This window comes from Mixophyes fleayi, chromosome 7 (assembly GCF_038048845.1).
Source record: "Mixophyes fleayi isolate aMixFle1 chromosome 7, aMixFle1.hap1, whole genome shotgun sequence".
Classification (NCBI taxonomy): Eukaryota; Metazoa; Chordata; class Amphibia; order Anura; family Limnodynastidae; genus Mixophyes; species Mixophyes fleayi.
In genome coordinates this window covers 96,528,348-96,541,481 of record NC_134408.1, presented here as the reverse complement: position 1 = coordinate 96,541,481, position 13,134 = coordinate 96,528,348, and the positions used below count along the sequence as shown (strand labels likewise).

The following is a 13,134-nucleotide window of genomic DNA, read 5'->3' as shown; positions in this document are numbered from 1 at the left end:
GATTAATATATAAAATATGCAATCTATTGAAACACATTTTGCAGGGATGTACTCCATATGGAGTAAAGAAGGTACAGTAATTATGCACAGGTACATATGGTATAAACAACAAAGTTTTTGGTATGTTTTAATTATATGTAAAACAAGCAAAACAAGTCCACATTCTTTCATCTGTGATTGTCAGGAATTTACTATCTACCCTATAGAAACATTCAGTGTCAGACTGTATCATAAAGGGTCCACCTGGGAAACAAATGGTTGGGTGCCCAACTAATAATATGTAGCATTGCAAAGCGTTGTCGGATGGAGCGGCCAAACGAAGAATCTAGATTTACTTTATACATTTACAGTGAAATATGCAATTAGTTGTATAAAATGTACTGTTAATCCTACTTGTAAATATCTGTGACCACCTGGTTCTCAGTCGGAGCTGTTACTGGATTCAGGCTGGGCTGGTCCAAAACCTTTGATGCAACTCCTTTCTCGCACTCATGTCTCTGATCACCAGCTTTCCCTATTCATTTGGTTCCTTCCTCAGTTTTGAACTTTATACCTGATGTATTCCCCTTTGTTGCCCTGCTACCTTGCCCTAATGTCGCTCCCCATTGTCTCTCGTTGACCTCCTTCCCCTTACTTCACCCTCCCCCAAAAAGATATTAAGGAAAGTATGTATGTGTGTGTGTGTGTGTGTATATATATATATATATATATATATATATATATATATATATATATATATATATATATATATATATATATATATATATATATATATATATATATATAATCTATCTATCTAATATATAAATGCTTAGTGGCGTCTGTCTGTGTGTGTGTGAAAAAAAAAAACCCAAGTTGCAGCGCCACCTGCTGGGCAGAGTTATACACTGACCTACTAAATTCTTAGTGTGTGTGGGAAAATTTTTTCAAAAAGGGCTGAAATTTGGTAGGGCTCAAACTCATTTTCGTGAGGTAATTTTACCTCATGAACACACATGTGTAGAGGCGTGCGTTAGTGTGTGTGTGTGTCTGTGTGTGTGGAAAAACTATTTTCTCAGAAAGGGCTCATCCAATTGACCTGAAATTTGGTATACTGACATTATTTGACAAAAAAATTAGAATAGTTAAGTCAGTTAACTTCCATCATCCCCCCTTCCCCCCGTGGGAGGGGTAGTAAAGGCTAAATTTACGAGTTGAGGGGGTCAAACTCATTTTCGTGAGGTAATTTTACCTCATGAACACACATTAAAAAGGCCGCTTGCGTCGGGAAGTAACGCTCTTCCACTGAGGAGGCCTGGGCTAGGTCCAAATGCATGACAAGAACCTTTTTAAGACCTTAAGTAGCTTGATTTGACTAGAATGCATGAGTATCATGCACGGGTTAACTTGTGTGTGTGTGTGTATGTATGTATGTATGTGTATGTATGTATGTATATATATATATATATATATATGTGTATATATATATATATATATATATATATATATATGATGGTCACTGACCCCCGTGTTTTGGTTTTGTTTTGCTATTTTGTTGGAAAATCCATGTTTTTGGGCCTAAATTAACCCAATTTAGTGCTCCAACTGTTTTAGAGATAAGTAATCTAATTGTTGAGGTAATAAATCATCCAAAAAAACAGTTTAATTCTTCGTTGGTAGGCCTTCATTTATTCTACGCACAAAACAGATTGTCTTCCTCTCCATCTATGCATATTGGCAATGCAGCCATTGTCTTTGAATGTATATTACACCCTACACTTATAGTTAAATATGTAAAGAAATGGAAAAAGACAGTTTGGTTTCTGTCTCTCTAGGCCCCCCTCCACTTGTATAAAATACCAAAAAATTCAGCCGTTATAGACTGTACAATATTATGAGAAATGGAAAAAGTCAGTTTGGGGTCACTCTGTCTATGACACCCTACCCTTAAGGATAAATTTCTTGACCTGCCTCTGGGATGACGATTCACCCCCAGCAGCAGCAACAGCAGCAGCAGTGGGACTAACGCTTTCTTCAGAGGAATCAATAATAGTGCAGGAGTCATCCAGCCTTAAGTGGGATGCCGGGCTAACTCCGAGCGCTACTGAGGATATTGATGAGGATGGTGTGGTGGGTGTATTTTGTAGCCGTCGGGATGTCAGTGAGCGGAGGGTCTTAGCTGATGATGGAGTGCTTGTATTTTTTTGGGAAGAACTTTCAGCTCTTCCCAACACTTTGCCATGAACTCTCGTTAAATGGCGTAACATAGACGAGGTTCCAAGATGGTTAAGGTCCCTCCCTCGACTGACTGTGGCTTGACATACACTACAAATGGCTATACAATTGTTGTCTGGATTTGGGTAGAAATAATTCTACACATAAGAAGTGGATTTTTTTGTTTTATGCCCAGGCATGACGATGGCCTTTTTCTTGTCACGTGCCAGAACTGCTGCCACTGGTGCAGGACTTACACAAACAACCTCATCCTCATCAACATCCTCATTAGCGCCCTCGTCGCCTACACAAATCTCCCCCTCATCCTCTTCTAATTCCAAAGTGGCATCCTCAATTTGGGTATCACCTGCTACACTCGGGCTATTAAGGCACACATCAGCAGAATGCTCACAATTAGACATCCCACTGTTGGATGGACTCTCCACAGGGATTGTTGTCATTTGTGAATCAGAGCAAACCTTCTCCTCTAATGCCTCACTGTTATCTTGCAGCTCGGCTTTGACGCGTAACAGCAGTTGTGCACCAATTGTAGGCTGGGTAACTTTTTGGGATCTGCCACTAATAGCCAAAGGTGAAGGCCTCATTCTCTCTTTTCCACTGCGTGTGTAGAATTGCATGCTTGCAATTTTTTTTTTATCGTTACTTAACTTTTGCTCAGTTACACTTCTTTTACGCTTCAATACAGTAAATTTTTTGGGGGTTTTTGTTTTTTGCAAACACTCTGTTGTTTGACATCGCCTTGGCCAGATGACGTATTGGGAACACTAACATCAGGACTGGTGACAGAACCTGGTTGCTCATTCTGATCATATGTGGACTGGTTTGAATCCATTCTGAGCGCAAACCACTGGGGAGTGCTAAAAATTATTTGGTAGATACTGTTGACAGATATGACTTTTTGACAGCCAGAAATATTTATGCACAATTATAGGGGACACCCCAAAAGCACTGAGGATTGCTAAAAATTATTTGGTAGATACTGCTGACAGATATGACTTTTTGACAGCCAGAAATATTTATGCACAATTATGGGGGACACCCCAAAAGCACTGGGGGGTGCCAAATATTAACAAAAAATAATAAACCTCTATCCTCTTCTCTTCTCTAGCGATTTTGGTTAGAGCAATTGCAAGAAGAATATTGTATTCTCTGTCCCTGCTCTAATCAGCCTGTGACTACACCCTGCTCTCTCCCTCTGTCAAATGGCGATGGATTACTGTGGAGGCGTGTATTTATAAAGTTGAAGTATCGCGAGAACCGAGCCCCGAGATCTGACGACGTCACGATGACGTTCAGCCTCAATTTGGATTCGGAACGGGCGGGAGAGTACCGAGCTCAGCTCGGTGTTCGGGTGGGTTCGGTTCTTGGGGAACCGGACCCGCCCATCTCTAAAATATATATATATATATATATATATATATATATATATATATATATATATATATATATATATATATATATATATATATATATATATTATAATATAATATATACACATAAATTGAAAGGTGGTGCTGAATTGTCTTCTGGTGTCTTGATTTTATAAATACATTACAGCTGAAAATATCACTGAAGATATTCATAAAGTCACAGTATATTCTGAATAAAGGTCTGCAAAGGTCATTGGAAAAATGCACCATTCTGCCGATATTTGTTTAGTGATCTCTAATTTATTACCCTGCTGTCTTTTAAGAGTTCATTGCAAATGTCTATAGGAATAACATTACATCATCCTCATGACCTGCATGCTTTAAATGTACAAGCTAACACAATTCTTATTAGAATATTGAAATAAAGTATAAATAAGTTTTGTTTTTTTTTACATGTGAAGATACACCCCTTATATTTTTGACTCCCCTTACCTGCACCCCACTCTCTTTAGCTCTTGTCCAGCCCAGTGATTTATATTGTATCCCTGACCTCAGCTTTGTTTTCTACCTCCTTAGTTTTTAAATTTTATGTGTGTTTATCTTGCTTCTCTGCTGCTCTTTTCTCTAATTCGCTGCTCCGTGTCTCTTGACGGCTTTCAGTCCCAATGCGTTGCTTATGCCCGTGACCTCGCGGGTTTAAAGCTCTTATCTCTGTCCTCATGTCTGGCCATTCAGAGGCACAGAGCCAGCACATTATTCTCATTTGGAGGAGTACACGGGGTACATTCCGCACCACACCAATTAGGACTCCTCTCCTTCACTGTAAGTGGCAGTGTACCCACTGCAAAGCATTCAGGGGCCCATTGGAGAATTTCCCTGTGTCCCGGTGGGCCAGTGCGACACTGGAAACATTGATGGACTAATTAGTATTATTAGTATTAGTATTGTATTGCATAATGTTTTGTCTTGACTGATAACATTTAGTGAAGTGCTTTTGCAAATAACAATACCTTCCATTTATATATACTTGTCCTACGCCGTTTTATTATTTTTGCAGGCAATAAATTTGTTGGGTTTACTTTATTACCTTGACACCTGCTTTTTCTGCAGAAATGTAGCTCAATATTTTATTCATGTATGTGTACTTCCACCTATTTTCAAGGTACTTTCTAACTTGTAGCAAATTAGAACAATGACTCCATTTACTGAAGACACATTATGTGAAACAATTCTGCAAGGCCACAGCAATAAAACTGATGTAGTGTAATGTAAAAGTCTTGTTTAAAGCAATACAGCTGCAGCTTTAATTTTTTTTTTTTATGTATACATCCGCTAATACCATTATGAACAAGAAGGCATCTGATATGTTTCTTCAAGTAATATTCTTCTTGAGGGAATTATTCATTCTCTCCATTTTCCATACTATATAGAGCACATTCTAATATTTCTAAAATTTAAAAAAAATAGAACGTCGCTTGTTGATTATGTAGGAAAGAGAGATGTTTATAATGTAATAAAACCTTCTAAAACTTTCCATAAATATTGGTGCTTTACATAGGTACAGGAATCTATCACCTGCAGATTAACAGATTTTGTAAAATGAGACCTGTTATGATATGAGTCTTGTTCAATAGAGTAATGATTACTGTTTCTTTTTGCATTATTCACTACTCATCTCCTTTGCCACTGACACTCTATGCCAGTGGATCCCAAACTTTTTCCGTTCAAGGCACCCTTAGGGTCTCCATAATTATTTTAAGGCACCGCTAAGATAAAATTATTACCAAGAAGTCCCCCGCCTTGCTTACCACTGGTTCTGGCTGAGGCACCCCTGTGAGATCGCCGAGGCACCCCAGGGAGCCTAGGCGCACAGTTTGGGAACCACTGCTCTATGCTAATTAGAATGGAAAGACCTTTGTAAAGTAAGATGTTATCTTCCTTTATAGCTTTTTGGAGAGGAATGAACATGCCGTTATGAAAATCCTTTGTTTCACCACAGAATCTAACACTTACTCATTTGATGTTTTAAGGAAGCATTTTGTTTTATTTGAAAATGACAAGTCCACTTTTTATTGCAGCTTACATGTAGATCAGACAGAGCATCAATGGCATTGTAGTTCCATAAAAATAAATGAACAGGACACAGACAATGGCATGCACAAACCATTTTTCAGAAAAAGCTGTATCACTGATCTACTGAGGGGAACTGTGGTTTATATCACACTGACTTAAAATAGACAAATATGTTTTGTAAATAAGAAGTGTGTCGGTGCTCACACAGAACATACAAATATAATAAAAATATAATATCAAGATGAACACTTATATTTTATAAGCACAAAATGGCATTAAAGGGTCACAATACAAGAGTCACATAGATCCATTGTGAATATTGGAGCCATACAAAAGACAGTCTAAGCAGCTTGCCAAATCTTGTGAAATATTTAGGGGCAAAATTCTTGTACACATGACCTTTAAAGGAACCGTGAAGTTAACACTACATAATAAAGCAACTCATGAAGGAGAGTGGGGGAATGGCTGAGCTATTTAATAAAATCCAGTACACAACTGATGGGTTCTGGTTATGCATATCTGTTTTTGTTTTTTTTTGTGTTGTTTTTTTTTTGCATATTGAAGCAATTAATGAAGTAGTGTAAAGGAAGGCTGAAATGTTTAATAATGCCCTGTATTAAAGCAGATGATATTTAATGTAGCTGGATGACTTTGACTGGGCTGGCCATTAGATCCAATTTCTCAATGACCACACCCACTTCCACGTGCAGCATTGTGGTTTGAGCAGTCTGGTTATTCTGCCCACCAAGGAAATGACTAGACTTGTCCAGTTTGCCCATATTTGACCATCAATCCACTAGATTGCAGCTTTGTACATTAAGAAGTAATTAGAGTGAGTAAATATGAGTCATAATTTCTTTGGTAATAATTTAATGTTCTATTTCAGAACTACCTGTTAGGAAGGAAGGAGACTTCTGAGATGGCAGACCGAAATAAAGAAGTATTGTTAGAGGTGAGCTCAGATGTCATATGAAGTGCAGACCATTCATGGAAGTTAACCCCATCCTCTCAACTATGTGCCTTCCTTTGTTCTATTAGTAATATCCCTAATGTACTAAATAACTACAGCTCTTTTATAGCACATACTGTCACTCCTGCTATTTCACCCTCTCCTAAAGTTTTTTTTTTTACCTGTCTCACAACCAGTTCTCATCACCCCAGTCCTTACTTCACTTTGTCACCCCATCTTTTTTCTTTTTCCACTCCTCCATTCATGCTGTTCACCACTCACTTGTCACCTACCAGTCACCCTCATTATTGCTCGTTCACCTACTTGTCACCGTCATACTTCGCTGTCCTCCCCTTTGCCTCATTGATTTCTCTCCATTCACAATCACATTCCACTCCTAAAATTGTCACATGGATTCTGCCTGTCCCTTTACCTCTCTATCTCAGGTAATATCAGTACGAAGTTATCCCTACCCTATGCTCATAAAGTAACATCCTGTACCGTGCTACTATGATACACTTTCATATAGTCTTAACCCAGTAGATACTTCAAAGGATTTTCATAATCAATTTTTTTTCACTAAATATCCATGCAATTTTCAATCATTTCAGAAGTGACACACATCTGATATGTGTATTTGTATAAATATCCAAATTTTTCGTGTCCTATATCAGGTTGTTCCGTGTAAAGAAAGGATCATAATTTGCACACCTTTGAATTGTCATCATCTCTTTCAGATATCCAAATAACATTGTGCCTTTAACTTTGATTTATAGACTATGCATTCTGTCAGACAAAAGCATGCAGATTTAGTTTAAAACATAGGTACGTTTATATGAAGCCTGTGCTGTTTTTACAAGACTCATTCACTGCATTTGTAGAAAATTTCTAAATACCTTAAAATGACTTCATGTCATAATTGTAAAACTAGCTTTTACCAATCAATAATGTTAATGATCCTTAAAGCAATGCACCAGTTCACTGTGTTGGTTGCTGGGAAGGACTTATACTGGGACACACTGTCCTTCTGCAGAAACATACAGTATATCAGTAAGTTTCTAATTGTTTAAATACGTAAAGGCACATCTGGATAACAGGGGAAGGACGGTGCCTGAGCTAATGTTTCACATAGTACTAGTATATATTTTTTGGGGTTTGCTTTCCAATTGTTCCACGTCTGGCAAGCAGACATTAATTTCTCACTAGTAAAAACTGGGGGGGGAGATTAAAGCTGTAATCTTTGACCGTATGAACGTCAATAATCTGTCAGTGGAAAATGTCCCGAGCAAAAACCGTTTGTTATAATTAAAAGGGTTTTTGTTTTTTAAATATAACAAATATAAATAGCACAAATGTGATGGAACCCAGAGTGTCTATTGATTATAAGCTCTCGGCTACAGATAACTGCAAATGTCTGGTTTGCTACTATATACATAGTTAATTGTTGTGAATAGCCAACCTATACTTATCATGATTTTAAACAAGCCTTTAAATGTTTTATGGTGTTATTTTACATTTGAGAAACAAAAAGGAAATTAATTCACAATTTCTTAGACCTCTTATCAGCTGTTTAGACTGAAAAAACAAAGACAGCCACACACAGGGCCAAAACCCATCATTATTTAATGAAATCAAAGTCTGTTTAGTCACCAGAAGTTGGGGGTCAGAATGACTGGGTATCGGTTACAAAACATGAGTCAGGAATATAGTAATAAAATGTGTCTCAACACTTCTGCGTTATATATTTTACTAATAAGGCGTGAGTATTACAAATTGATGAGAGCATACTGCATTCACACAGCCTATGTACCAGGTTTGTCTTATGATTGCATGGTATGGTCTTGTTACTAGATAAACAGATATAGATTAGTCTATTATTTGGACTGTGTGGATACTTTAAAAAAAAATTAAAAATATATATGTGTGTATATGTATGGTATCCATTAGTCAATGATAGTATTCTTAGAGAGATGGCTTTCATTGGTGTAGGCACTCCTTAATAATGTATCTTATATTTTTTTAGTAGTTTTATTGACGCTTGACTTGCACTCCCTGGGAAGGGAATTTGTGATGCTGCTGCAGACCCTTGGGGGTTGTCTTATTCCCCCTTAATGGGTGAATACAATTTTTCAAGTTGGGGATAAGGTGCTATGTGTAGGCACAGTGATATGGAATGACAGGGAATGTGTAAATAGTTGCCTTAGTGTCTGACCACTGATCCAGTACTGATATTTAAATGTGCTGAATATGCAGTATTAATTGTATGACCACTGATTCGGTGCTAGTATTTATATGTGCTCAAAATGCAGTATCAAAACTCTATCTGTTCCTGAAGTTGCAGTGATGATACAACTCAAATATAACAATTAAATTCAACAGTCTACTGATAACCCAAGCAGTGTATTGGCATGTTCCTAATTGTATATGCAATTTATCCAATCACAATTGAAAACATTCTTATAACCTAGTATTATAGAGGAAAGTAGTTCATGAAATTAATGTGTGCACTTTCAGAAAGTAATGTGCACTGCAGACTATTATCAAATAAATAATATGATAGTTTTATCAGTGGTTGAGTTTCTCTTACATAAAGCGCTCGGCGCGCTCTCCCTCCGGGTAAAGCGCTCGGCGCGCTCTCCCTCCGGGTAAAGCACATTTCTGGAAATATGCCATTTCTTTGAGCTAACCATAGAAACACGTGTTTCCCCAATAACTGTGTAGTACCACATGGTGAACACATGTCAGTGTTTTGGTGTGAGAGGAGACCTACTCTAAGCTGATTTCCAGTCACTCTGCTCACAACACAATCATTTAAATTGGCAATAATTTGGCAATGTGAACATTTCAGTCCTGATAAATAATCTTCTGGATTTGATTGACCTTCGTATCTTGTGTATGCAGGAATGCTTCTGTGGAAGTTCAGTGACGGTCCCTGAAATAGAGGGAGTCCTTTGGCTGAAAGATGATGGGAAAAAATCCTGGAAAAAACGATATTTCTTACTCCGAGCGTCTGGTATTTACTATGTACCCAAAGGAAAGGCAAAGGTGAGACCATGGTGTCTAGCACTTTGCTAGGTAATACATCATATGTAGTGGTATACCACAGGTACATATTTGATGTCATAGCTTCCAATAGCACCATTAGTCAATAGGATATCTTGCATCCTTAGGGTAATATTGCTGTATCTGCATTTGTACTCCAGAAACATGCCCCCACCTACATCACTTATTTTGAACACCTATTATTAGTGTCATATTAATGCTTTCCTTGACATGGCCAAAAAATGTTTTGTAGATTCTGTCCCTGCTGTTCTCTTCACCCATGTGCCCTCTGTGCAGATACTTGAGAGCGGTATTGAAAGATACCATTGAGATTATGTTGTCCTAGTGGTGACCCTTTTTACCAGAGGGATAGAGACTTTTATTTTGATACACGCTCTAAAAGATTACACTTATTTGGTATCTATTTAATTGTTAGAAGTTGCAATGCAAAATTTCTAGATTCCATTAATTGTGTGAATAGTCATATATGAAAAATATAATTACTCAACTGTGGTACCAAAGGAATTTAATTATTCTAATTAATTTCCTACATTGGAGAGTAGCACAACACCTGCTGCCTGACACAGCAGCTGCAATTTGCTGGCTAATAAGTACACACTTTGCTGGAGCACGCTACTGTAGCTACACCTTCTTACATAATCTGTGAGTGCTTCTTGGGTAAAGGGGTATATGAGGGAACAGAGCATATTTAATTTTCTTTGTAAATAGAGTTGTATTGATAACCAAGCAGTTCACTTTGTATAGTATATAACATTTTTGTTTTGTTTTTTAAAGTAGAACTATCATCTAAATAATTTCAAAATGTTGTGGTATACTATTGTTTGATTAAATGTGCCATATTTATTTATTTATTTACAATCCTTTACATAGATGAATTATATTTCATTTTCTGTTCTTTCACTCTCAATGGAGAACTTTAAGTCACACACTAGTAGCAACCGTGACATCTGCTGGTTGTTACTGGAAATGAAATAAACAGCAACATTTACTTTAGTACAACATATTCAATTGTATCTTGCTGATGGTTCCACTTTAAGAACTAAGTTACACAATATTTATTTTGTAAATTCAAAGTGTTTAGAGGACAACAACTTCTACAAGGAGCTTATACATAAAGGCAATAATGAATGCATAATTTGTGTACTTGTTTCTAGCCTGGTAATAGTTCAATTCCTTTTTTTTTTCCCAGGCATCTAGAGATCTCGTCTGCTTCCTTCAACTGGATCATGTCAATGTTTACTATGGTCAGGAGTACCGCAGCAAATACAAAGCACCCACTGACTACTGCCTGGTTTTAAAGGTAAGGCTTTATTGCCAGTGAATTGTAATATTCAATGGGGCAGGGACTGATGTGAATGAGTTCTCTGTACAGCGCTGCAGAATTAGTGGCGCTATATAAATAAATAGTTGATGATGATATCCTCACAGGCTGCAGTGTTTTGTAATACAGCTTTGCAACACATTCCTCTATTCCACTTAGCATAAACAACATGTATTTGGCAAGTGATCAGTCTTTCATTTGCAGCCTCTGGAAATGTATTTGGTCACCCTGGCTTCAGCTTCAGAACAGAATGGGTATTTGTATAAATCATGGCTAGATTAACAGCCTTCACCATTCACCTTCAAATGTGCCTATTCATGATATGTTGCCACCTAGTGGTTCAATGGAGAACTACGATACTGTTAGAGTAATTTCACTTGGGCTTTAAAGATTTTTAGTACTATTACACCAAAATATAAAGTTTAATGCATTTGGGCATTTTCAGGTTATGTAATTTTTTACGTGTGAGACTCCAGGGTTCTGACATATGTTAACAAATCTGTTTATAAAAGATCAATTTAAACTTTTTTGCTGTAACCTATATCATGCACAGGTAGATCAAGCAACTGTTAGAGACCGAGCCATCTTAACGCAGTTGCCCTAAAGGTTTGCCAACTTTTCAGTATATTATTACGGGAGATTTATTCAAAACCTTCAAACCCTCTTTATTAAAATATTTATGTTGACTAATCACCATAGTATCTGCTGTTGTGAATACATATTTTGACCTTGACAAAAGCAACGTACATGTACTAATTGTACATAAGCAAGACAAAATCAACACATCATATTTTAAAGTCGTAGAGCTATAATTAAAGTTCTTCTAATATTTTTAAGAGTCCACATAAGTTGCATCCCCCCCTGCTACCTACTCAGCATAAATAAAGAAAAAGAAATGGAACGGAGTGCAATGAAGTTTGAAGGCTATGACGTGATGGTGGCTTTGTTTCGGTTTCAATTAGGGCCCTAGTGCACTGATATGCCCGGGGGCCTATAATGCTATAAGATGGCCCTGGTTAGAGTGGCTTTTTGTTAGTAGTTTTGGTGTTTGCAATACTTCCAAATAACTCTCCATGTCATGCAAGAAGATGCACAGGATATATGTACAATGCAGTTAAATGTTAGGAAAGTAGACAATGATATATTGTTACTTTGGCTATTTGTAATAATTAAATTAGCATTAGGGCTTAATGGTAGTAGATAGTAGTATTGGGTAAATTGTGAAGAATGCAATATTTGGAGCAGATTTTAATATATTAGGAAACTTTGAGACCCTGATCTAGGAAGTCTTTTTCCATTTTATTGATCTGGAATTTTGGTATGTACAGACTCGCTGTCTCTAGGAGCATGTTCCTAGACAATTTATGATTTACATCATACACAGTGATTCCATGAAGTGACTTATTATTTAAAACTGTAACAAGGACACACACAATGTACTCTATACACTGGTAACAATCAACATATCACAGAAATGTGTTTTAAGCTTTTGTGTTTAATTTTAACAATTAACTTAATTTGGTACTGAATATTTTTACAGTATATTTATGCCATGTACTGTTCCTATGTAGAGAAACACAGTGCATAGAACTACAATAAGTGTGGCTTCACTAGCATGTTTTAATATACTCTGCAATGGAAATGTTATTAAAAAGGAATGTACTTGAGCTGGTTGGGAGATGCACAGTTACAGTTGAAGACCTGTTGATGGGTGTCAAATTGGTGAATGATCCTGTGTATTAAAAGTAATAATCTTCAATGCTGATTGCAGGAAATTTGATGGATGTACAGTTTACAAACATTCATGCAGGGAGTGGCCAATGTCTTCGGGTTCCCAGTTTAATTTAGCCAGGAGTCACATTTGTTTCATGCTAAATAGGAACATTTTAAATGTTGTAATCTATTCACAATTGTATCATCCTTCCTGATCGGCTCAGTAGATGTATTGTATTACGTCATTTTTAATGGGCTCTAGATGGAAAAACAGGCTCTGTTGTAGATTTTAAGGGTATTAGAACTCACTATCAACTTGTGTCTTTATATATCACACAAACTCCACATTGACTTCTTATATGCTTGTAACATACACCAAGGATTACATTATTATATATTGCTGTCCTCTAAAGAGCGTATTTATCACTTGT

The 13,134-nt window shown here is 36.9% G+C and overlaps 1 protein-coding gene across 3 annotated transcripts in view; it reads left to right on the top strand.

The window, feature by feature from the left end:
* The window catches only part of RAPH1 (Ras association (RalGDS/AF-6) and pleckstrin homology domains 1), a 136,442-nt gene that overhangs the window by 98,274 nt on the left and 25,034 nt on the right, over positions 1-13,134 (top strand). For all 3 annotated transcript variants that reach the window (XM_075180185.1, XM_075180186.1, XM_075180187.1), the window contains 3 exons: positions 6,544-6,609; positions 9,508-9,651; positions 10,859-10,969. In XM_075180185.1, coding sequence (XP_075036286.1) covers positions 6,544-6,609; positions 9,508-9,651; positions 10,859-10,969 — 321 coding nt within the window. The remainder of the gene's footprint in view (positions 1-6,543; positions 6,610-9,507; positions 9,652-10,858; positions 10,970-13,134) is intronic.